The 26458-nt window shown below is 39.5% G+C and overlaps 2 protein-coding genes and 1 long non-coding RNA gene across 10 annotated transcripts in view; 2 read left to right on the top strand and 1 right to left on the bottom strand.

Annotated features, from left to right (window-relative positions):
• The first annotated feature begins 3 nt into the window (after positions 1 to 3).
• On the top strand, positions 4 to 15860 carry NDUFS1 (NADH:ubiquinone oxidoreductase core subunit S1). The gene is made up of 19 exons (XM_063340711.1): positions 4 to 137; positions 902 to 969; positions 1198 to 1292; positions 2757 to 2864; positions 5173 to 5249; positions 5342 to 5423; positions 5533 to 5663; positions 6394 to 6579; positions 7058 to 7192; positions 7601 to 7715; positions 8719 to 8864; positions 9479 to 9607; positions 10827 to 10956; positions 11447 to 11607; positions 13192 to 13346; positions 13943 to 14118; positions 14870 to 15004; positions 15123 to 15195; positions 15497 to 15860. Exons 2-19 carry the CDS (start codon positions 906 to 908, stop codon positions 15586 to 15588), a joined length of 2190 nt encoding a protein of 729 aa, XP_063196781.1. The 5' UTR covers positions 4 to 137; positions 902 to 905; the 3' UTR covers positions 15589 to 15860.
• Positions 11600 to 26016, bottom strand: LOC134518235 (uncharacterized). Of its 3 annotated transcripts, none has more exons than XR_010071900.1 (3): positions 25931 to 26016; positions 25443 to 25534; positions 11600 to 11725 (listed from the first exon to the last, which is right to left on the bottom strand). It is a non-coding gene; the product is annotated as an uncharacterized LOC134518235 (long non-coding RNA). The 3 variants fall into 3 exon arrangements; XR_010071898.1 differs by lacking the exon at positions 11600 to 11725 and adding an exon at positions 17617 to 18281; XR_010071899.1 differs by lacking the exon at positions 11600 to 11725 and adding an exon at positions 24750 to 24887.
• The window catches only part of INO80D (INO80 complex subunit D), a 46637-nt gene continuing 46135 nt past the window's right edge, over positions 25957 to 26458 (top strand). For all 6 annotated transcript variants that reach the window (XM_063340704.1, XM_063340702.1, XM_063340708.1 and 3 more), the window contains exon 1: positions 25957 to 26328. The gene's annotated coding sequence lies outside the window, so the exon portion shown is untranslated. The remainder of the gene's footprint in view (positions 26329 to 26458) is intronic.

The raw sequence follows: 26458 nt of genomic DNA, 5'->3' as shown, positions 1-26458 counted from the left end.
GGCGCCGGTCGCGGTGGCGCCCGTCTCCGGAGGTTGCCGAAGGAGGCCGCGGCGAGCGGCGGAAAGGGCCGAGGCCGAGGCGCAGGGCAGCCTGAGCAGCGGTGGGGAAGGCCGAGGCGCCTCCGCCGCCCGTCCAGGTAACAGCGGACGCCGCGGCAGGGAGGCCGGGGGTGGCGGCGGTACGGGCGCCCTCCTCCCCTCGCCGCTCCCGGTGTCCTTGACGGGCACGGCGGCGGGCCGGGGGCTGTCCGGCGGGCAGCGGCGGGAGGTGCCGCCAAGGTGACCCCCAGCGCCGGGCGGTGCTGCCGCCCGCCCTGCCCTCGGCCCCGGGGACGGGGACGCCGGGCCCGCCGCCGGGCTGAGCGGGCTTGGCAAGGCCGCGGCACAGTCGGTGCCTGTGGGAGCGGGGCCCGGGGGGGCTGGCGGCGGGGAGCCCGGCTGGTTCCCGGGGCGCTTGCGGTGGGGTGGGCCGCTGCGTGTGTTTGTAAACACGGAGCGCTTGCAGGGAAGCTGCCACTCGTTCCGGGTGGCTGCTCGTCCTTCGTCCGTGCTCCTGGCAGCGCTTGCAGAGGTCGCGTCTGGAGCAGGGCTGGCAGCTGCTTGTCACCGTGGCTTGCACCATTTTTAGTGTAAGGTGACGTACGTATATGTGAGGTGTAGATAGTTGTAAAGAGAGAGACATATCTTGTAGTTTAAGAAAGTAACTAGTTATTCTCTTATAACTAGATGATCTTTAAGGTCCCTTCTAACCTGAACCATTCTATGATTGTATAACCCAGTATACGTATAGGTGCATACATATTTTTTTGCAACTGTTACAGAAGCTTTACTCTGCCTGTTTAAAACCTCTCAGCAATCTGAACTGATTAAACACTCGGTGCTGTTCTCTCTCTTGCCAAAGCACAATGCTTCGACTACCTGCTGTCCGCAGGACCTTAGCTGGGGTCACCCAGTCCTCCAAAGTGTGTGGTAAGTGCCTTGAGTTTATGGTTTTTGCCTGTGTGTATGGTGATAAAATTGGTGCATGTGTAACTGACTTATTGAAGGGCATGTACGCGTACTTTGTTTGCAGCTCTGGAATTCTATGTTGTACTGTTTATAGAACTTGAATTGTCTCAGTACTGTATGAATAACTGTAAGATAAGCAGCGTGGGGTAGTAACTGAAAGTTTTTGTTTTCTTTTTCCATGTCTCTCAGGACGTCGTACAACTGCAACAGCAGCCAGCAACCAAATAGAAGTGTTTGTGGATGGTCATCCTGTGTTGGTGAACCCTGGAACTACAGTACTTCAGGTGTGGGGAGTTGCATGCTAAATTTTTCTTGGACTTCCTGTCTCACTTCTTGGCAGTGTGTTCTATCCTATATATCAAAAAAACCCCACAGCCCTTTGCATTATTTCTTGCAATTCTTATGGGTGTTTTCACTGACTGTGATACAATTTCATGTGGCAGAAATCATTTGGGGAGTTCAGTGTTTGAAAAAGAAGCATCTGCCATGATTGCCTGAAAGAAGATGCGTGCAGCTTGAATGCCAACTGCAAAAATTTACACAATGCAATAACAGACTTTGATAAATTCTGGTTGAAATTCTAGCTCTGAACTCTACGTGACCTGGTAGTCTTTCAGAACCTGTTAATTTTGTATCTTATTAAAGTGGTGTCTTAGGCAAATGAGGTGTAGTCTCCTTCTGGTTATTAGTTCTTATGATTCACAATACTGATCCTTCGCTGCTTTTATTCTTCTCGGTGTGGGAAGAAATGGAACCTGGATTTCCCAGCCTGTGCTCAGCATTGTTGCTTTTCAGGCCAAAATTTCAAGTAGATCTTTTTTCAGTCTTAATGCCTTTTTAAGAAGCCATTAAATGGGGACGTGGTATAGTGAGTTAGAATATTAAAGTACGTAGTATTTATTTCAAAATATATCCCTTGTTCTTTGGATACAAGTTACTAATTTATTTAGGCATTAGAACGCCCCTGGCAGGAGTCAAATGTAATATTTTCTTAAATGCTATTTTAACGAGCTTTTTAGTTTTGCTTACATGTGATAATTCTTTGTAGATTTCATCAGAAAAATTAGATCTTCTTAAATTTTTTTTTTTTTTTTTTAATTTAGTGGTGTTTGTTCTGGCAGGCATAGCTAGCGCTATAGCGTAGATACCTCAGCTGTGGGGATTTTACGCAGGAAAGGCCAGCTTCATCAGTTCTCTGGAAATCTGTCATCTCTGTCCTCCTATCGCTTCTTCAGACATCTCATGGAAGAATGTTTCTGAGTTTGGGGTTCTACTGAAGTTGAAGATTGACTATGCTCCAGTACCTTTATAGAGAGTATCTGTGTTGTTGAATTATCAGAAGTCATTATGCCCATTGTTGTTTCCTTTATATTTTTCAAATTTTCCTCTTTTATGCATTTTTCTTTAAATAGTGCATACTTTGTTTAAAAAGTTACTTTTATTGCTGTTGTCCTATCTATTAGAGAGAATTCTCTCTATTCTTGGAGGAAAGAATGAGAGAGAGGTCAGTTCTCATTTCCTCAATCAGTTACAAATTTTGCAAAAAATTTATTTGTAATTGATAACCTGACATGTTTCTGCTTGATCACTGGTTTTTTTTGTGGTCACTTCTTAAGATGAAAGATTGAATGCACTATATTCCTAAGCACTAACAGTGTTATTCTTTGAAAAACTGAATAATGTTTTATGACGTGGAACTGAAAGATCTAACTAAAATTTAATTTTCCTTTGTTTCTTATACTTTATAGGCCTGTGAAAAGGCTGGAATTCAGATACCTCGGTTTTGTTACCATGATCGTCTCTCTGTTGCTGGAAACTGTAGGATGTGTCTTGTGGAAATAGAGAAGGCTCCCAAGGTATCGTATATGTTTTATAGGAATTACAATTTTCTGCTGTGCTTAGGGCCTAGTTTAAATCTTGTAAATAATTGTTTGCACTATCATTAGCACACAAGTTGTTGTAATTCAGCTGCTCAAAGCAGGTTTTTCCTTTCTTCCCACTGGACTGCAGGGATTGCCTATGAATCAGTCAGTTCTCAGGCTGTTATGGATTATCTTGCTCCTGGATGTGAACATTTTATATCTGTCCATTTTCAGTAAGATATGTATTTATTTTATGTAATCCAGGCTTCAACCGCACTTTTTCAGCTGATATTACACAAATAGTAAAGTTCAGATACTGTATGAATTCAGCTGTAGGATTAGTGTCTGCAGGTTTGTTTTAGTTAAGTAGAGATTGCAGTTACTTACTAGTTTAATGTATACGTACCATTGATGTCTGTTGTAAAATAGTAACTTCAGGATTGAAGGCTGTCTTCAGCAGTATTAAGAAATCTATGCAAATAGTTGAAGCATTCTTTTCAAGTTCAGTCTTGGTTGCACATTTATATTCACATATAAAGCTCTTTAGTTCACCTCAACTTGAATTCCACAGTTTGAGCTTTGTGTCTCTGTAAATGTTGGGTTATCACTAAAGATGGAAGTTATGATCCCACATGACATCCTTGTCTCTGAATTGGAGAGACATGGATTTGACGGATGGACCACTTGGTGGGTAACGAATTGGCTGGATGGTCACACTCAAAGAGTTGTGGTCAACAGCTCAATGTCCAAGTGGAAACCAGTGATGAGTGGCATTCCTCAGGGGTCGGTACTGGGACCAGTAGTATTTAACATCTTTGTTGGCAACACAGACAGTGGGATTGAGTGCACCCTCAGCAAATTTGCTGACGACACCAAGCTGTGTGGAGCGGTCAACATGCTGGAGGGAAGGGATGCAATCCGGAGGGACCTGGACAGGCTTGAGAGGTGGGCCCGTGCAAACTTTATGAAGTTCAGCAAGGCAAGTGCAGAGTCCTGCACATGGATTGGGGCAATCCCAAGCACAAATACAGGCTGGGCAGAGGATGGATTGAGAGCAGCCCTGAGGAGAAGGACTTGGGGGTGTTAGTGGATGAGAAGCTCAACACGAGCCTGCAATGTGCACTCACAGCCCAGAAAGCCAACCGAATCCTGGGCTGCATCAAAAAAAGAAGCATGGCCAGCAGGTCAAGGGAGGTGGTTCTGCCCCTCTACTCTGCTTTCGTGAGACCCCACCTGGAGTACTGCGTCCAACTCTGGGGCCCCCAACATAAGAAGGACGTGGACCTGTTGGAGTGGGTCCGGAGGAGGGCTACAAAGAGGATCAGAGGTGCTCCAGCCCTCCCTTATGAAGACAGGCTGAGAGAGTTGGGGTGGTTCAGCCTGGAGAAGAGAAGGCTCCGGGGAGACCTTATAGCAGCCTTCCAGTACTTAAAGGGAGCCTACAGGAAAGGTGGAGAAGGGACTCTCTTATCACAGGGTGTAGCAACAGGGTAGGGGATAATGGTTTTAAACTGAAAGAGGGTAGATTTAGATTAGATATGAGGAAGAAACTCTTTACTGTGAGGGTGGTGAGGCACTGGAACAGGTTGCCCAGGGAAGCTGTGGATGCCCCATCCCTGGAAGTGTTCAAGGCCAGGCTGGATGGGGCTTTGAGCAGCCTGGTCTAGTGGCAGGTGTCCCTGCCCATGGCAGGGGGGCTGGAACTAGATGATCTTTAAGGTCCCTTCCAGCTCTTAACTATTCTATGATTCTGTGATGGTCTATCTCATGGCGTAATTGAAAAGTAGGAGGGTTCTCTGAGGGTTCTCTGAAAAGTTCTCTGAGCTGGAGTTTTTGTTAATCTTGCAGTAATCTTGTGAAAAATCTTGTTCCAGGACTCTTTGTACAGGCTTTGTCCAAATAAATGCCTAGTAAATGATGCATACTCTGAACTTCAGTTCTAGAGATTTTCCAGATCTCTGCTGAATCTCTTTGATTTGCCTTGTATCTGTTACAACTGACTTTCTTCTTGCTATAAACTACTTGAATTGGAACTGGGAAGTGTAAAATTTTCAACTTTAAACAGAAATAAATCACAACTAAATAACCTTTTTATATAGCAGGTTATTAATAAATATGGCCTCTACTGGCTTTATTGGTTAGATTTTCTTTTTTTCCTTGCACATGCCTTTTTATTTCTACAACACGTTAAATTAATTACAGATGCGTATGTAAGAATTTAGAGGGAGGGGGAAGCTGGGGTTTGTGCCTATGTTGAGAAAAAACACGTTGTGTTCATGCTTGCCTTTTATGATGATTGCAGCCAGTTGCTGCGTGTGCCATGCCAGTTATGAAGGGCTGGAACATACTGACAAACTCTGAGAAGTCCAGGAAAGCAAGGTACCTTTCTTTTAGCCTCCTATAGCTGATTAGTTACACTATTGGCTAAATGATGTAAAGTTGACATTAATGTTAGTTCCTGAACCCAACAGAGAGGGTGTAATGGAGTTCCTGCTGGCAAATCACCCATTGGACTGTCCTATCTGTGATCAGGGTGGAGAATGTGATCTACAGGTACAACATCCAATTAAATTGTGTAGACTTATGTCTTAATACTCTTGCCTTAGGTGAAACTGTGCTTTCCAGCAGCCTGGATATGTCTGTTTTCTGTTGTCTGTTCTAGGATCAATCGATGATGTTTGGCAGTGATAGGAGTAGATTTAGAGAGGGTAAACGTGCTGTGGAGGACAAGAACATTGGCCCGTTAGTCAAAACAATCATGACTCGGTGTATACAGTGCACTCGATGTATCAGGTAATATCCTTTATTTTTCACTGGAGAGAGTACTGAGCAGGCATGTTTATATCAGTTTGTTACTTGTGAGAGAAACACCATGAGAGGCAGCCAATTCTTATTTCTTTTCTGACTGTACTTAAGAATTTTATTTCTGGTAGGGACTGATAGCTGGTTTTCCAGAGCTACCAGACGGATGTCGTGCAGGAAATAGAGAGAGATGGCCAAAACATGAAAGTGAAATCAGAATTCTACAGGGCAGAACTGGTCCCATGGTGTTAGTGCCAGAAGGGATTTAGAAACATTTAAGTGACTTCCTCAGCCACACTTGCAAGATTTATTTATTCTTGACAGCCTCTGGTAGCTATAGCTATATTTATGCTGTTCTGTAGTCCTGAGATTCAGTAGCGGCTAATTTGAGCCAGATGGAAAGGAATACAATACCTGCCTAGTTCTAGAAAGAACTTGTTAGGACTAATCTTTGACTGTGAAATTCAATGAGCACTGAACTGCTCTGTTTTTTGATTTAACTCCACCTAGTTTTTGTAGCCCTGTCTGTCTGAAATTCTGCAGATGTATAGTCCTGCATGTGGTGGCACTGACTAATACATCTGAACAATTGTTTTCTTCTTTCAGGTGTGTGAACTAAGGCTAATGTTTTATCTTAAGAAAATGAGATAATGATGGAAAAATGTGCTGTGTTGCTGTTATACGTTCCAGATCTATTTTTAATTCTCTCTGCATCTACCAGGTTTGCTAGTGAGGTTGCAGGGGTAGATGACTTGGGAACAACCGGAAGAGGAAACGATATGCAAGTTGGGACTTATGTTGAAAAAATGTTCATGTCTGAGTTATCAGGAAATATTATTGACATCTGCCCAGTTGGTGCTCTTACCTCCAAGCCATATGCCTTTACTGCACGCCCATGGGAGACAAGGTGTGTATCTCAACGTCATACTGAAGATGCAGCTTTCTCCATTTCTGTCATACGCTTTGTCTTAGAATATGTCCATCTATGCTACCAAGAGTTTTCCCTGATTTTTATTCTCTGCGTTTTTGTTGTAGACTTTTCTATAGACTGAATCTAACATAAATTCTGTTATTTACTCACAGCTCATTCAAGAGAAAGAAGAATGTTTCAGTTTGTAGACTATTCTTCCCTTATTTTTAGTCTAAAATGTTTATGCCGACTGCTCAGTAAAAAAATCTGTGTGAAGGAAAATTCAAATTCATTAGCTCAGTAATTGTTGAGGATATTATTTAAAATATCTTGTGAAACTAAGCTCTTGTATGTTTATCTAAAGGTAAACCTACAGCACTTTTTTGTTGTTGTTGTTGTTGTTTTGTTTGTTATGCCAGTCTGTTGCTGCTTGTATATAGAAAACTGCAAACGGTTTATTCGTTCTTCTAAACAGGAAGGTAGAGTCAATTGATGTTCTTGATGCAGTTGGAAGCAACATAGTAGTGAGCACAAGAACTGGAGAAGTGATGAGAATTTTGCCAAGGCTGCATGAAGATATCAACGAGGAGTGGATATCTGACAAGACAAGGTGTGTGGGAGGTGTTTGTACCCACGTGCGCATTTTTGCACGCATTAAAGGCACACTTTGCAGAAACAGAAGTGTGGTCAGTAGCACACTAACTGCTGGATTCCACTGTTAATACTGTAAAGCTATAGAAAAGAATAATTGGTAAAACATATTTTTAATATTATAATTGAAGTTACTGAGTTTTCTAATGTTTTCATTTTTGTAGCTTTTTTTTACAGTAACTTTTTTATTTGTATGACTTTTTTTTGCTTGTTTATGAGAAGGAAAAGTTAAACTCACACAAAATATTTCTTGTGTTTCTCTTTTCTAATCATTGCAAGCTGTTAGAAAACTCAGTCTTAGAAAATATTTAGTATACGAAGTTATCTCAGTCTTTGCTCTTTAGTAATGTTAGTGGTGTTCACTTAGGTTCGCTTATGATGGTCTGAAGCGTCAGAGGCTTACTCAGCCAATGATCAAAAATGAGAAAGGAGTATTTGTTTATGCCTCATGGGAGGATGTATTAACTCGTGTCGCTGGTGTGGTAAGAACAATTTTCAATCCATGTAGCGTAAAATTAATTTCTAAAGCTGGACATGTAACAATGATTAATATGAAAACAGTTATATAGAAAAGGGCTTTTTTCTTTAAGGTTAGAGGGGACCATTTGACTTCTGATCCATTTTATTTCCACTTAAATTTCTTCTTTTGAATATTACTTCCTGTTTCATGGATGAGATCATCTGAAGAACTTTGTCTTATCATGATTTCATTTGGGGCATTGGGAGAGAAATTACTTTTATTTAAATGGGAAACTGAACTGTTTCTTCAGAAATTTAGGAGGAAGCAACTTTTCTGAATTACTCTGATCTATCTGAAGACTTCTTTATATTCATTTAAACTGTGCTATCACCACTTTTGCCATCAAAGCCATTAATTCTGTATTACTTAGATCTGAATTGTGCTTGCCTCAGTGCTTCCTCAGTGTGGTGATTGATTCTGCTGCTCCAATGAAGTGCTGCATGACTGCTCTGGATTTTGATTAAAAATTTTATGTGGGATGAAATAGAATTGAATAACTGTAATTGAACTTTCCTCAAGGATGTTTTTGCCCATGGTACAGTAGCAGGGTTTGTTACAAAAGCTATTGCATCTCAGATAATACCTTTGAGTTGCGTTTACTACCTGAGCTTGTGTTATGGAAGTTTGTATTCTGCCTGCATCTTAGGCTCATTAAAATAAGAGCATTCAGCAGTCTTCCTCTCCTCAGCATACCAAATGAGAATTAGCCACATCTGAGCAGTAACTCAAGTGGGAGAGACTTGCACAGAATACAGAGAGCTGCTCTTTGCTTATCCTGAGTTCTGAAGGACCTGGAGTCACTGCCTTGCGGAAGTCAGACACTGCTGATCCGTTTGTGCTGCTCCAGACCAGCGGTTGCACTGCTGGTTTTCGTACATCTTAATGTAACATACATTTACCTGGGCCAAATGGGAATTTATTTCAATAGTTTCTTTTGCTTACGTGTATATTTTCTCTTTCTCCAGCTACAAGCTGTCAAAGGTAAGGAAGTAGCAGCAATTGTAGGGGGACTGGTGGATGCAGAAGCGCTGATAGCTCTGAAAGACTTACTGAATAGAGTAGATTGTGATACGCTCTGCACTGAAGAGGTCTTCCCTACTGCCGGAGCTGGGTAAGAGTTCGGGCAAAGTTTGTCTGTAATTACTGTGTTAATAAACCTTCCAGTCTGCAAATCATCTCATGTTAAGATTCTGAAATGACCTAGGATAGCAACTGCTGTGCTTTAGCAGGGTTTGTTTGAATTTACAATGTTAATATATAGAGGGTATTTATGGATTGTCAGTTGATACGTCGTCTCTACTAGAGCACATTTTACAGTATGTTGAGGCTGCTACAGTTCAACAGTAGGCTACTGAAAGCCAGTTATACTCTGTTGTAAGTTGGATAATTTAGTCCATTTCTATGTGTTGTGAAAACTATAGTACAATTATGATCTTGTAAGCTGTGTAATAGCAGATGAAGTTTTTGAAGGCTCGCAGTAAACATAGGAAATATCCTGTAATATCCTGTGTCGTTCCTGTAATATTTTAATGTCTCTGATACTCATGAAAGAGAGAAGCTCGCTCTTTTTATTTGGGTTAGTAATTCAGATTGACAAATCTCTTCTTGCCCTTTCTTTCCCTGAGATGAAAAAATATTTTAAGCATGTAGAATGTTTACCATATCTTCATTCCTTCCCTTTACTGAATTCTCATCCTCTTTCTTTCTTGCATCTTTTTGTTATAGCACAGATTTACGCTCTAACTACCTGCTTAATACCAAGATTGCCGGGGTGGAGGAGGCAGATGTCCTGCTTCTGGCTGGCACCAATCCACGCTTTGAGGCACCGCTTTTTAATGCTAGAATTCGGAAGAGGTTTGTACTCCTTGGTGGTGAATAAGCATGCAAATCCATCTGGATTTGATGCAATGCTCAGGTGGAGCCGCAGGCAGTAAGTTGAGAGTGTTCATCCAGGCTCACTGGATTTAGTTCACTTTTTAATAAAGGGAATGGCGATACATCTGTAGAAAAAGGGGGGTCTCTTCTCCCTGTAGCGCATAGGTATGTTTTGTTCATTCTCACTTTGACGTTCTATGTAAGTTCATATGCTGAGACATTTATTCCTTTGTTACATTACACAGACACCTCAGATTTTCTGTCTTAGAGAAGTTTGTTAAAGCATATTCCTAAAAAAATTATTTTCAGCATCAGTTTGCTGCTCTTTGTATTGTTGTTTAGCAAATCAGACTCGCTCATTTTAGAAGCAGTCGCTCAAGTTTAACATTTTTCTTTGGCAAGTAGTGTGGCTTTCCCAAATTTTTGAACGTGGCTAATTCAACTTTAACAAGATATGTCAGCAGGAGACAAATGAGGTTTATAAAAGCCCTGTCCTTCCTATTGCCGGGATCTTCCAAAATACATAATTTTAAAGAACAGTGGCCTTAAATTTTGAGAGGAAAAAATGCAATAAAATTTATGAACGATTCATAAATTTTTGTCTGCTATGAGAAGCTGCAGAAACAGAAAAGAATTCTAACCAGCTAAATTTTTCTGTTTATGTAAGAAATAAGCGGATTTGTAAAACCATGAGCACTGTCAAATTCAGAATTCTATCCGCCTAAAAATGACTCCAACTCCAATTCTGAAGTAACTAAGAGTTAAGTCAAGCTAAATAAATTTAATAGTAACAGTACATGTGGGGTTTGGTTTTGTTTTGTTTGTTTTTGCCTAACACTGGAAAAGATTGTTTAAAGTTGTAGTACCTCATGTTGTGCAACCTTTTTTTCCACTGCATTGGCAAAAGTTTGAGGAGAGGAGGGAACTGAGTTAATGAACCTCTCATGTAAGGTGTGTTGCTGCACTGGTCCCAGAATGTATGTAGAGAAATAGTCCTTATAAAAAAACTCTAAAGCTTGCTTAACAGTCAAGAGTAATGCTATAAACTGCATGTTACCAAAACAATCAATGCTGTTAGAATTCCTTAGAAAGAATTTGCATCCTATTTCAAGTTATTGCTAAAATTATAATTAGTGGCTTTGGTTGAGTAAACTTCTGTATTTCTTTGATTTTTATAAAATGTTTTCTGTGTTTTCAGCTGGCTTCACAATGACTTGCAAGTGGCCCTTGTTGGCTCTCCTGTGAATTTGACCTACACATATGATCATCTAGGGGAGTCCCCACAGATACTCCAGGACATTGCTTCTGGAAAACATGCGTTCTGCAAGGTACACACAACTTCAGAGCGTGACTGTTCAATTTCAGATACATTGAATAGTAATCTGAATTCCCCACAGAGACAGATTTGAAGAGAAGTATCATGTTATATACGGAGTTATTTGCTTTTAATCAAATGCTGAGATGAGATAATGATTAGTGTGCACCAAGTATGCGTGAACTGCTTAATATATTCAGGTGTGTAAAACTTCGCAGTGCAGGAAACTCACAGAATATTTCTTGATATAAAACAGGCTGTTTCAGCCGCTGCTGTTTCCACTTAAATGTCTGGTTATCAAGATGATAGTTCTGTATTGACAGGCTAGCGTACTGCTTATAGCAGTTTCTCTTGGCTTTATCTCTAAATGAAACAACGACCGCGTCAGAACCGTAGCTCTGCATGGAAGACTTATGTAGAAATTATGGGATTTATTACATTATCTGCACCAAGAATTGTCTTCGGAGCCTTGGAATGAATTTCTTGATTCTTTACTTGCACAGGTCCTCGACCAGGCCAAAAAGCCAATGGTGGTAGTAGGTAGCGCAGCACTGCAGCGTGGTGACGGAGCCGCTATCCATGCTGCCGTTTCCACCATCGCACAAAATGCCAGGACTAAGAGCGGTGTTGGCTCTGATTGGAAAGTCATGAACATCCTCCACAGGTTTGCTTTAAAGCTTTTTTTGGGAGCCACTTTCATTCACGCTGGGCATACACAAGTTACCACAATGTATGTGTGCAGATTTCTTTGTGTACACGCAAGCGGCTTATCAGGTTAGAACCTGTAGGGAATATAAAAAATAGAAGTACAAACTAGCAGAAACTTTTTAATAGAAATGGGTTTCTTGACCTGGCAAACTTTTCAGGCTCTCCATGAGAATTTATTAATCTGTTATATATAAATGTAGAATTTAAAGTTTAAATTTAAACTTATAGAATACAGGAGAGCCTAATATATTAACACAGTGCTCAGTAGAATGCACAGCAGACCAGTGTCACTTGCTAAATGATTGCTTTTTATCTAGAGGAAGAAAAACAAAATTGCAAGAGTATGTAAATAATATGGTTTCTTATTATATTTCTTTTTCTATGCAGCTTCTTGACTGAATAGTTAATAGAAAAGCTTCAAAGCTTTTCATTTTAGGGCTTTTGATCTTAGCTATTCAGTTTATTCGGACGTTATTCCTTTTTATAGGCAAGCGTTTCTTGGGACAGTCCTTCCCCACTGTCTTCCTAAAACTCTGTTAAATTGACCACCTCTGTAAAGCAAAAATTAATTCAGCAAATGCAGTGGTGCTCAGATTCAGAGACTCAAGAAAGTCCTTCTGCCCAAAGCAGCTTCATAGATGTAAAACTAGTATAGCAAGAGCAGGGCTTGGTCCTCTGAAGGAAACTTAACTATAAAATCCTACTGTTGAAACTGAAACATGTACTACCAAAACACAGATGAGCTAAAGAACACTCATGATACCTTTTTTTACATGTGGTTTGGTAGTATTTCATCTTACTAACTTCCATGCTTTTGGTGCACCATCCTCTCTACCTTAAGAGTAGAAAGCATCTTAACTTATTGGAACCTGTATGTCTAACTATGTCAGACAAACATAAGTAATATTGAAAGATCTGTCTCTACAGAGAGAATGTTTTTTTCTTTTAAATGTAATTGTAAGTCTGGCACTTGGTTATGCAGGATTATGCAAAACTGTTCCTTTGGAAAAGAAAAAGACTGGACAGAAAATGAGAATGATTATTTCATTTTTCTAAAAGTATCTTTATGTTTAATAAATGCATGGTGATGATGTAGTGGTCGTAAGTCTTAGATATTTCAGAGTAGCTGATGGTCCAGCAGCTGGTCTTTCATTTTTCACGCAAGTGGCCTAAATTAAAGGCCTGCTGAGTTGAATTCCTAGCTGAAATGTGACCCTTGATGTTCCAGATGATAAGTGAGCTGCCTGACACTAGGCCCTGACCTGGAACGTCTGCCTTTATTTTGCTATCCCATCTTAAATAGGTGAGATTCCCCCTGAAAACCTCAAATGGCATCAGTTTGTCAAAACGCAAAACCAATCTGATATTCTGTCAAATACTCTGTCAAAATTTTGAGCTGCCTTTATGCTTCATTTTTGTCCTGTTACTGTTAAGAGGCCTGTTATGTCCCTTTGAAATATTTAGTCAAAAAAAGGTCTGTTCTGATGGGAGAGGGAGAGTTCTGAAAGAACTTTAAGTTATAATGTGTTTGTTCCTACAGGGTTGCAAGCCAGGTAGCTGCTTTGGATCTGGGTTTCAAACCAGGAGTGGAGGCAATTAGGAAAAATCCTCCCAAAGTACTGTATCTCTTGGGAGCAGATTCGGGTTGTGTAACACGTCAGGATTTGCCAAAGGACTGTTTTATTATCTATCAAGGTAATTAGTAGATGTAAATTAAGCAATGTTACTATCTAATAGCTGGAGAGAAAGCCTAAACAGTGCCATATTCTTACAAAGATACCTGACCCTTTGATAATTTCTAGCTTTTATTTTCTGCCAAGAAATGGAGCTTCCAACACATAACTGAGATACTGGTTATCTATTTCTTAGGTAAAATTGGGGAACTGTTGACGAGTAATAAGGGAATATAAACCAGTTAGGTCTTGTGGAGCATAGTTTCAAATCTGGCAGACAAACCAGCGTTGTTTCCCAGCTGTTCTGTCATACCAAAACATGGTCTTACCTTCATTCATTAAGCATCCTTGTTCCTGGAGCCTCCCAAAGCTGAGACTATAGAGACTGAACTACCATTTACTACTGCTTGTAGTCCGTTCATTCTCCCCAAAGTATTAGGCAAGTAAGACCTCAGAGCAGTCAGCCTAATAGCCTTTATATTACTGCTTAAGCAAACTTCAGAAACTACTTTTTTTCTGGGAACACAGAGATTCTGTATTGTGTTAAGAAAGCATTTCTTTTTATTTTGACTTATGTTTTATATGGTTGTGTACTGTTTCCTCTTTCCATGTATTTAGGACATCACGGGGATGTGGGAGCTCCCATGGCTGATGTTATTCTCCCAGGAGCAGCATATACAGAGAAGGCGGCCACATATGTGAATACCGAGGGTAGGGCCCAGCAGACAAGAGTAGCAGTAACGCCTCCTGGGATGGCAAGGGAAGACTGGAAAATTATTAGAGCTGTCTCTGAGGTATTGTTGCTGTTATAAATTGCTTCTAATAAAAGTATACTGAGACATTAAGTTCCTTTTATATTGAAAAGTGTTTTCAAAAAGGAGGTACGTTTTCAGGGAAATACATGACTGTAGTCTTAAGAAGTAATGTTTTATACTGAATCCTCTGTTAATTCTGTGAGTTAAATCATATTGTTTCCCTTTTGAGGATGGCACTAATACTATAGCTGCTGTATGCTATTGGAATGCATAATGGGTGAAGCTTTGTCTGCAAATTCTGCAGGTCTTCATGAAGTGCTTTAGAGGAAGCTGGTGGGAGGATGCAGTTTTTTTGCTTTTTAGAAAGAAAACAATATGAACTCTGAGGGCAGGACCTGATATTGTTAGATAAGATCAAGTATGTGCTTAGTAGTCACTGGGAACAAGATGCATTGATAATTGCATCAACTTTTATCTCATTTGGTGGTAAGATAGGGAAAGTACAAGTGATGTCTGTATGGAAGGAGAAAAGCACTACTTGTCTTTTTTTCCTTTGTATAGCAAACAGGACACCCTAGGTTTTTTTAACATGGGGAAGTCTTAACTGTAGGCATCAGAAGTCCAACAGAGTACTGTGACTTTGCTTCAGTTTGTACATTATAACTGCCTGTGTTGTCAGGAGTGTAGATTTTTCCTGATTTTACTTCAGGTGTGTTAATGGCTTGGTAATCTAAACCACTATGTATTAAATCCCTAGACTTGACGATATTTCTTTCTGTGAATCTCTTAGCTGGCTGGTATGACCTTGCCTTATGAGAACCTTGATCAAATACGGAAGCGTTTAGAAGAAGTATCTCCTAACCTGGTTCGATACGATGATGTGGAAGAGGCTAACTACTTCACCCAGGCAAATGAATTGTCAAAGGTAACCAAATCTGAAGCATTCTTTGACCTGCCCTGAATGTAGAATTCACTAAACAAACGCTTTGGTAACAAGTTCCTATCATAAAGCTGACTTTGTTTTTTTTCCTTTCCTACCACAGTTAGTGAAGCAACAGCTTCTTGCTGATCCTCTTGTTCCACCTCAGCTCACAATAAAAGACTTTTATATGACAGGTATGTATAGTATGGCCTTTCCTTTCTGAAATTAGCAATAGGTTTTACTTAGCTTTACAGTAAGATTCTTATGAGGCATTTAAAGCTTTCCACTAAGATATGTAGGATTTGAGTCTTTTGAAGAAACAAAATTTTCCAGTAAAATGATTTGGAATTTGCATAAAGCATAGACTATTGAACTATATTTTCAGCTAAGCATTTTTCTTTATCCTCTTTCTATGCAGTCTTGTACTAAATCTCTTTTATCTTGTATCTGTGTATATAACACACCAACATGTGTTTGGATTTATGTCTTTTTCAGATTCAATCAGTAGAGCATCCCAGACAATGGCCAAGTGTGTGAAAGCTGTTGTTGAAGGTGCTCATGCAGTAGAAGAGCCATCCATCTGCTAGAGACTAATCAGGCTGCTACACCTCTATCCAAGTATTTGTTGCAGTTAACTGCTGTGACTGATATTTTTTTTTTCAAAATCTATTTGCTAGGTCGTCGTATTTTTCTTTTCTTCATTCACATTTTCATCAGTTCAGATAGCCCTATAATACTATAGGACCGTTGTGCCTGAGAGAACACGCAGCACTCAACTTACTGTACCCAGAGGCAGAGTACCTGATGATTGTATACAAATAAATTATAATACCAAACAACCCATTACCTATGTAACTCATACGGCTCGCACTTCTTGCATGAAAAGAACTCAGTAAGCAACTCGGGCCCATTAAGTCCTGATTTGCTAGGAACAAGTCTACGTGGCAAAAATACTAGTTTGTGACCTTCTTCAAGAGTATCCACCTATCTTAATATTAAGCACCAGTGAAAGTGTGAACGTGCTATTTTTGTAATGTGCTTTCAGAGCAAGTTGTCCCTCTTTTGAGTTACACATACCTGGTTTATGTCAGTGTTCAGACCTGCCACTGCTCTAGATATTTCTGTGTTTCTCCATTTCGGTTCAGTTGAGAAACTACTCATGGGGAAAATAAAAATAATTTTGATGTTGTGAAAAAGAAGAGCAGTTTTCGCACATCTTCCTCATATTGAGCTGCTTAAAATATGTAGCAAAAAGATAAGGCCTTTATCTAAACTAGTTCAAATACAGAAAAAATCTCAGAATAGTTTCTCCTTGCACTGATCTCTTTATAGCAAAGTGGGGGAAGGGATTGTGTATGCTGTTTTTTAGTTGGGTTTTTTTTTTAAGATTTAGATTTACTTCAGAACAGCAACTCTCTCCTCTATTATGTTGGTTAATGTAAGTTTGGGAAAAGGATAGCTTGGATAGCTTCCTCTTCAACAGGCTGTGAGGGTAATCAGGTTTAGAGTAATTCTTCAGGAACTATGCAAATGGGAAGAGTACCATAAAGTCATCGCTTCCAACTTTATTATTAAAAAAAAAAAAAGTGTTACTTTTGCAGGAGGAAAAGCTACATTTTCCAGTGTAGAATAATACTGTTACTATAGAAGCCTTAGCTTTATAAATTCATTTTTTCTTCCATGTTTGAAATTTTTCAGTAACAAGCAAGTAATTTTTTAAAAATTGTTTTCCTTCTGCCCAGGAAGAAAACTCTTCCTGGTCTAGCCCAATGTCCTGACACTAGCTGACTGTGTCTTAAATATTGTACATTATTTGACTCGGCCTGCTGTCTTCCAGTTACCAACGGGTCAGTTCTCTTGGTGGTACAAAATAAAGACAACCATTCACTTTATTCAAAGATACTACTATATATGTTAATGGGACATCTAGAAATACTGTAGTCTGTTTTTAATGTGGCAGTTCAGAGGACCCCATAGTTTGTCTGCATCTGTGACCAAGTACAGCATAAAACCTTCACGTTGTCCTTGTGAAACATGACTTCTGGAGGAGGAGGAGAAGGAGGAGGGGTTTATGGCAGGGACATAGCAAAAGAAGAATATGTGTGAGAACATATGCTGAAAGCAAGGCAGTTGGCTCTTCTCACAGATGGTAGGTTTAAGAGGAAGGGGTGTAGCTGAATCCCATGTTCAGTAAAACATTTGGTTCTCAGGTTCCTAGGATGAAAACCTTATTTTTTTTCATGAAAATCCATGTTGTACAAACACAGGAATAATTTCAGCTGCGCAACAAGTCAGTTATCTCTTCTTCACTTCAAAATCTGTAAAGGTTCAAAAGCTTTAGAAATTTTTTTTTTTGCCTTAAATGTTACAGCATTATTTAGCTTTGGGAGCTCTGTCACAGATTACTTTTTGTTTTATTGAAAGCTCTGCATCCTTCAGTTAGTGTGTTTAGGAGATCCTTATTTTTATTCAAAAAGCGTTCAGCCCTTATCTTGAAAGACAAAAAAGAAGTACATGTGGTGCTGTTTGTCCTGCTTCTACCCTCTTTCCCACCTAACTAGTCAAAGGATGGAACTTTTCAACCCAACTTGACAATAGCAACAAGGCTCTCCTCAGATTTGACTGATAGTAAAGAGAACTCTAAATTAGCATTCTTATCAACTGACTTTTACAATCTAGCCCCTCCCTTATCTCTGCTGTTTGCTCTGGTGGCTGGACAGTCAGTGCACATGCGGACTTTTGACCGGCTAGCAATAAAAGGATAGTGGGGGTCTGCAAAGGAAGGGAGGGGATGTTGGCTGGGCAAAGTATCAGAACAGAAATTAGAGACAGGGCTATTCATGCAATTTGGTTCTATTTATTTAAAAAGTTTACAGTTAGCACTAGTACTTGCTGGTTCTGAAGCGGCAACCTCAGATTAGAGCAGAGCATTTTGAGAAGGCGGCAATGAAGAGCGGGGATGATGGGAGATGAACGTGCTCAAAGTGGTGTTCTTGGCTGTTAAAGGGCTTAGTAGCCTGATACATTCCCTGAACGGTCAGTTCTGCTGATGCAGCTCACCTCCAAATGCAATGTTGGTGGGTGCCTTTATCCAGACTCTGTTGGGGCACGGGCAGGGGTTTATTGTACTTTATTTTAAAGCTAAGACCAGAACTGAAGATTTATTTCCCCAAATGCAGCCCTAGTACCACCTGGCGGCCATCGGGCAGAATTTCTCATTGGTTGTATCGCCAGTTGTGGTCCAGTAACTTTCATCTTGCTTCCTCCTGCACCCTCCTGCCTGCAGACAGCACGAAAAAGAACAGGTATGTGTCTGGGAGATGGATGGGTTTAGACGTTAAGTATCTGCTTCTCTCAACACAGCACTGTGTAAACATAGCTCTTACATCCAAACAATTAACCCCAAACATGGCTTGGATTAAACCTTGCCTTTAAGTAGTCCTGTCTTCAGCAGAAGATTGTGGGGAGTGGAGAAGGGTGTGTAAATTCAAGGTAAAACCCTTGTGGGAGCCGTCACAGGCAGGATGCAGAAACAACCACAAAACAATGGATGAAAGACAAATTTAATCTCGATGCCTCACGGACTGGGGGATCTCTGAAGCAGCGCCCGGGCAGAGGCACGCAGGCAGGGGACGCAGGCACCGCGGAGTGAGAGCGTCCTTATTAGTGAGAGAGCAAGAGCTCAGACTTGCTGTTCTCGCCTGTATTTCAAAGGTTCAAGCAAGCAGAGTTTTTCAGTGTGCTTTGATCTTCAGCAGCAGGGCAGGAATCTCAGGCATGTTCGGTAAGATGCCCCTGAGTCCATCACAGGCCTGCGTTATCTAAGTGCGGATGTTCTACTTGTCCAGCACGTAAGATTAAACAACAATTAGTGTGATGTTTGTGTTTTCCAGCACCCCATGTGCAGTCACTTGAGCATGTACTGTCCTACAGTAGAGTGTTTACGATCGTACAGATCGCCCATCTTCCGTTGCTTTCCCCCTATGAAGCACTTGTATTTTCAAGCAAGTTTAGGCCAGGTTAACACCATCAGTCAGATTAAAGAGAAACAAACTATTTCTGTCAAAATACTGCAAGCAGATTTAAGCATCTAAGTCTAGAGCTGCAATTTTAAAACAAAAAGTTTTTTTAAAACCCCTGTTCAATAGCCACCTTCCTGGAAGCACCAGCATCCTGTGGGTACATCCCTACAATTCCAGAGGGAGACTGCTTTAAATCCTAGGCAATTTAGTGAGATTCTTCAATAAAAAGAAACCAGACAATGTAGTCGCAAATGGAAGTCAAGTCAAACTGAGTTATGTTCTCAGCAAGATTCTGAAACAGCCAACAAAACTAGGCCATTCATAAAAATAGTTGTAACTGTCTCATTTTTTTTTTAATGTATTTTGAAGTGTAGCTCAAAGCAGAAAAGGAAGTGTCTATAGCATTTCCCCAGGAAGTAAAAGACTTGGGATCAATGCCTCTTCTGAGGCTGATAGGTTCTTGCAAGACAGTATCTGCCTGGTTGAGGGATGTGCTAGATCTGCTGTTGGAGCTGATAGAAAAGGAGCTCAGATTCATAGAGCTAAAGAAAAAGCAGAACAGCAGCCTGGCGTTGGCCTTAATCCAGAGAGAAAAGGTAAAAAAACCTCATCTCCATCCCTGTCCCCACACGCCGGCTCCTCATAAAATACTCCAAACAATGGCTGAGCCAAAACATCCTCTCCCAAAACAGGACAGTCTCTTAATAATCATTTGTTGTGTTGTCCTCTGAATATGCAATTAGATGAAATCACCTTCAGTGATGAAGGGCTGAAAGACTGACTCTTTCAAGGCACTGACAGGACATGAACAGAGAAAGTGCTAATAAGCGAAGTGATAGAAGAGGACTTAATTGTGAGTACAATGGTGGGAAAAAAATTAGCAATAAGTAAGCAGAGGATTATGGGGAGCACCTAAAAGTTAAAGACTTCACTGGCAACTGAAGTAAGCTTTTTATCAGGAGTGCAAGAACATGTTTTATGGGGTAGGTTCTCCCAGAGTTACCTGAGAAGTTGCCTTGCTTGAGAAGCAGTTTTAAAATTCCTATTTAAAAAAACCCCAACAAACCCACAAACCGCAACCTCTTATTAATTTATTAATAGATATTAACAGATAATTATTTATTATTATTCATAAAATGTTAAATGGGCACAAGTACCGTTGGGACTGAAACACTGAAATTTACAGAAAGTCACAAGGAAAACTTGTTCAGAAACAACCACTGAATCCTTTGCTCTGTGTGGGGGCTTGTACAAGTCATGGTCCTCTCTGTTGTGTAAGGTTTAATCCAAAAGACACTTTGCAGTAACACATATTAGCTGATGGAATGATGTCAGCAATGTGTCCCAAAGTACCTGGCTATCCCCAGCTCCCCACAGCTGGGCACAACAGAGACACCGAGAGCGAGCCATAAGCAACGTATATAAAACCTTATGATTCAAACTCTGAGTGACTCCACCATCAGCAAAGCCTGCTATGCTGAACACTGTTAATAGATGTTTTTCTCTGGCTACATGCAAGCACCCATTCACAGTACCTAACGCTGAGAGGCCTACTGAGATTGAGCAGCCTCTTTGTGTAGTGAGATGTAATAGCGGGTAGACATCTCCCCACTCTGATGCTAATACTGCCTTTTGAATGTACTTAACTAATATTTCAAAGAAATAATTTTATGTCTTCTCGTCACCTTCTGTACACCAGTGTCTATGTTTGAAATGGATCAGAGATGAGAACCACACATCAAAAAGAAACATACTAAGAGCAAAAAGCTTCGTGTATAACAAATAACTTCCAAAATCCACTGGGATCTCATGACCCTAGACGCTAATAAAGCCTTATGCTTTGATGTTAGCTCAACTCCAACTATTTTTGAAAAATCCTGTCCTGCGTGCTTTTTATTTCTGAATTATCCATCACAGGATATTCCACACCTTTGTTCGAAGCATCTTGTACTGGCTACTCTCCAAAGGCTGAGAGATCCCTCATTTAGTCCAGAGTGGGAGTTCTCATCTTTCCAATTTGCAGTGATGACCAAGACCCACCCTAACTGGCATATAAATGAATAACTGAACTAATAGCAGAAACAAGCACTGGTGATAAAGCGTGTAGCTTCTTAAATGCTACAATTACAGTTAATGAAATATCAATAGACAGAAGCAGATAGTAAAAATACAATACTATACTTCGAATTAACAGTGAGCTTCCTAGTGAAATAGGACTATATTAGAGCATTCTGCTGGGACAGTTTATTCCATTCATTTGTCTTCTATTTAAAGGAGTCTCCACAGATGCCTGTCATGTACTCTGGACAACCTTCCCACAATTAATAGTCTTACTATTTTGTCTTTGCTGAGCTTTAGGAAGACAATACCGTTTATTTAATGCAGATTAAAATACACATTGATAATGAAGAACAGATTAGTTAAGTCTTAGTTAATTACTATTTTCAGTACAGTTCACTATCAATTAATTATATTATCATGCAATAGCTAGCATACATCTGCTCCCAGTTGGTTAAATACTTCTGCAACGATACTCCTACTGAAATCCACAGCAAAATTCCCATTGCTCCAATAAGCTTTAATGAAGGCCTTGAGACTCAGGAAGACAAGGCCAGTCATCTGTGCCTTGTGTTGCTTTGCTAGCATTTATGACTTTAAATGAAGTAAACTTTCTCTGTTCCACTTATGGTTTGCCCTATACTTTCAGCTGTGCTATCTGCCACGCAGGAGTGCACTAAAGCATGGCTTTGAAGGAGTTTAGCAGCTGGATTTATGCCATAACTCGGGTGTATTTGCTAGAGAAAAATCCTCAGACTGTAGACAATGTTTTTAGTATTAGGACTCTCTGATGTTCAGAAAAGTGGCAAAAAGCACGCTGGTTATAAAATACATACTACGGCAGCAGACAGGGTAACTGAAATTCAGATACGCTAGAGACAACCACTGCCATAAAATTTTCATGTTAAAGAATTGTTGAAAAATCAGAATAAGCATTTTTCAATAATGCTAATATGCTGGGCTTTAATGGTTAGCTTGATCCCAGAACCTACCACAATAAAATAAACCAACACCACATAAAACTGTTGCTCAAGACATGGCTTGAAAGAATGTATGTAATCATAATTTTGGTTGTTTAATTTGTCATCCTTTTCAGTGTTTAAACACCTAAAGACGAGATCTTCTAAACAAATGTGGCTCTATATACGGAAGTCTATAATGAACATCTACACACTTAAAGAGTTGTTCCTCCCCTTCAGAATATTCACCTGCATTTTAAATAAATTTGCTGAAAACCCCAGACTCTTCACCACATGCACAGAGTCTAAGTCATGCTCCAGAAATTCCTCAGGTCTGCACTTGGGGTGCATATGACCTTGGGAGACAGTCAAAGTTCATTTATTGATGCAGCCTGCTCTAGTAACTAGTATACAACCTAAAGCATCTATTCCATTATTTTTATTATACTCACAAAGCTTATTCACTATGTCACTGACCCCTTTCTCACTATTAATACCAGTGAGACAAATCAGGAAAGTATGCCTCATTAGCCAGAAACTAGTGATTTAGGAAACATTAGTGGTCTTTTGACCACTCTCTGCTCAAGCATACAATATGTTTACTGGCTGGAGCAGTTGGTCCAGGGATGTGGCCACTTAAAAGTCAAGGCAGACAGACCTATTCCGTGATGAAGAAATGGACTTTCCAGAATACAATTCTTCATGTTGTACAAGGGATGTTTCTTGCTTTGGGTTTACACACCATCCTTGTACAGGAGTCTCGTCGTCCAATTTGTTCTCCAACATAATTTCAGAGTACTGCTCTACTCTATGACAGATCTCCCAACTTCAGAGAAGGGTCTTGTCCATAAAAATATATCTTTTTTTAAATCTTTTTTTTTAATTCTGCATTACTCAAACTAGCTGACTTAGCTCCTTTAGGGTGCTACTGTATAACATTTTCTTGGCAGCTAAACAATTAAAATAATATTTGCATTTTTTAGTAAGTTACTGTAAAGCAAATCCTTTTAATCCTCTCAGGTAAATAAACAAAGTCCTGTTAAATAAATTCCTCCCTCCATAACTTACAGATTTTAGTTTCTCTGTTGAATGATTACACAATAGTCCATGTAACTAAGATCTAGTGAATTTTTCCTCTTTACTTTGTCCTCCTTAAAAAGATTAAATTTTTTTTGTACAAGACACTAAAAAATACCCATTTCAGTTTTCCTATTCCAAACTAGACTCAAAACGTTTTTCCTTTTCCTTAGCATTAAGCTTCTGGCTTTGCAATTAACACACATCAAGTAGGTCTCAGGATGTCACCAAAACGTGTAATGCTCCTATGATGCGTGTTTAAATTTAGGCATGCAAGTAATCCGATTAAAGTCAGTATCTGTGAAGTCAAGCACATAAGCCAAAGAAAAGGTTTAATATCATTTATGTGTTCAGGTTCTCTCTTAGCCATTTCTCTAACACATTGTATCATCTGCATCCCACTTAAAAAAAATACTACGATATCCCTCAGTGTGCTGTACAGATATTCCCAAGAGTACCGTGGAAGGACTCAGCGTAGACCAGTTGTTCGTGGTCTATACTGAGTCTCTTTAGGTCTCTTCCTAAAACAATAAGATTTCTTAATAGTGCAATAAAGAGAACTAACTTGAATTGTAGTTCAATTATGCTGAACTACTGAATTACAGTTAAAAGGAGCAATTCTCTTGTTTAATAGTGCTAGATACAAGACATCACTTAGTGCAGAAACTTGAATTCGGTACTCTAGCAAAACCCTACCGACTTGGTAAGAGTTTTATGCAAGTATTGAGTAATTCTTCAACACTTCTGAATTATTAATCAGGCCTGCAAGCATTTGCAAACCTGGGGTCTGAGAATTTGGTCCTTTATTTATTTAGAATAAAAGAAAATATTAGTTTATGCTGCATTTGTTGAATTTCTGAATCCATTGAGATAATTTATTTGTAATTTCAAAAGGTTGGGGTTTTTTTAATCATCCCATATATGACCAACATTTGTAATCCCAGTCATTCCTTTAATGAATTTTAGATATAGAATATAAAAAGTATTTTTTGTTTAAATATCTTACAAAAAGAATCATTATACTTCATGCTCCAAAGCACACAATAATGACTGGTGAGATTATGAAGTACACAAATTATTGCACTACTTCTATACAAAATACAAAATCTTTTAAAATACAATATAGGAGCAACATATTTGATTTTTTTTTTTATTTTCTAATGTCAGAGCAGAATAATGCATTTAATGGATTAATAACCTAAGAGAGAAAAACACCTCCTATGCAATAACTCCACAGAATGCAACACTTTGGATTATTAAAATGTGCTAGGCAGACTAACCATAATTTAAAAAAATTCCTGCTGAACAAAAAATACAGTTTGACACAAAGACCAGCTGACTTTTAATTATACTTCATTTCAAGCTAATTTATATAAATGAAAAACCTACTAGAAACACACAAGCTACGCTCACTATACTAGTGAGCTAGGCAAACTCACTATGTTTTGAAAACGCAATGTATCTAAATTCAGGAATATTTTTTTTAAAAAACATATTAGAGTAACTGAGCTAAAACAACACCTTTCATATTTGACAGAGGAGGGAGAGAAGTTGATAACATACTAAGTAATTCAATACCTTCATTCATATGACCTTAGTCTGACTGCAGTTCAATTAGCGTATACCACCTGAATAATTTTTACAATGGAAAAAACTTAGATACATTTTTTTCAATGTATAGCTCATTAGTTTCCTAATTATTTCCTCTTCCTTCGGGACAAATAAAAAGGCATCTTTGCAGTTCATCTCTGAACAGGGCTGTGCATAATCCTATTGCAAGAAACATTATCATAGGTCTGCTGAATACAGCAATCAGTGTCTTCACCTATAGATACACCATAGCATCTCACATTGTTTTGACAGCATTTCATGTATTTTTTACAATCTAATAGAAACATCTGCAACAAAGAAAAATACGACGACTATTTTATATTACAATATATTGCAGTGTAAATTTATAGCATTTCTCAACTTTGTAAAAAGTCAGGAATAACAGTATTCATAAATATCAGGAGCGAAGCTCCCAGATCAAAACAAGAACTTAAAACGAACCAAAACAAATTTCAGAAGGCTGCAAAATGCTTTGAAAACATTAAAACCAAAACTCAACTATTGCCTCCAAATTTCTTGCTATCAGCTTTATTTTTTCACATCTCATCCTGAAGGGCAGACAATGCTAAATTTATGACAGATAAGCAGAATTTCTCTGATATATATCACAGGTTCCACTCACTTGCATTAAATCTCTCATAGCTTATCTACATGGCCTACTCTAGAAAAAAAATTAAAATTTAAAATTAAAAAAATACCTTTTTTTTTTCCTACCTGTACGTTCCATTTTACTTGCAATGCCTTCAGAGAGAAAGACGCAATGGTACAGTTACACCAAACTATCCCACATCAATATCTCAGCTGTTCTGAGAGGACGAGTACCAAAAAAAAAAGTTACACTAACTTTCACAATTGCATACTAATTTTAAAACTATCACACAACGACAAAAAAGTTTTCAACTTTATAAATTACAGCAAAAAATACGATTTTTTAATTTTTAAAAGAAAAACAAAGTTACTAAAAATATATATTTTTTACCGTACCTCCTTTTATTTTTTTTTCCAGAAAGCTGATCTTAACAGGTTATAAAGAAAATTATTTCTTCTTCCATATGTCTTTGTATATTATTTTTATTTAAAATAAGAAGTCATAAAAATGATAAAAAAATTTGGTTTTGGCCATTTGGCTCCCTCCCCTAAATTGACACTTTATAAAAACCTTCTGTACTTTTTTTCCCCCTCCCTCTCTCCCTCTCTACTACCTCCAAGATGGTAGGAAAGTTGTTGTTTTGGAGGGCAGAGGAGCCGCTCTCTGATGTTATGTCCTCTCAGTGCCTGTAGTGGTGCTGTAGGAGGCTGCTGGCTCTCTTCTTGAGCAGCCCCAGCGCCCTGCCTTCTTTGCTGGAGAATATATTCAGGGATTCCCCTTAATAATCACCTACCCTCTGAGCACTTTGTAGTTTTAAAATAATAAAGAGCCCCCAAAGCTTCCTCCTCACAAAAAGCAGGATCTTCTCAGAGCCAGGGGGGCAGCAGCTCCTCAGCACAGAGCCCGAGCCCATTCCCAGTCCCTCTGCTGGGGAGGAAACTCTGATCTGTCAGCCCAACAGAGGGAAAGGGGGGAGAGGAGAGAGAGGAGAAAAAAAAAGCAGCTGGAAAGGTAAGCCAGGCCCGGCCTGCATCCCCGGGCTCGCGTAGCGCGGCAGGCGGTGCGAAGCGTGCAGGGCGGGTGGGGAGGCGGGCTACTCGAGGCCGGGGATCGGCCGGGGCGGTGTAGGCCGCAGCGGGGG

Source organism: Chroicocephalus ridibundus, chromosome 7 (genome assembly GCF_963924245.1).
Source record: "Chroicocephalus ridibundus chromosome 7, bChrRid1.1, whole genome shotgun sequence".
Lineage (NCBI taxonomy): Eukaryota > Metazoa > Chordata > Aves > Charadriiformes > Laridae > Chroicocephalus > Chroicocephalus ridibundus.
Note: the sequence above shows the minus strand (reverse complement) of the source record. Positions and strands in the feature narration are given on the sequence as shown.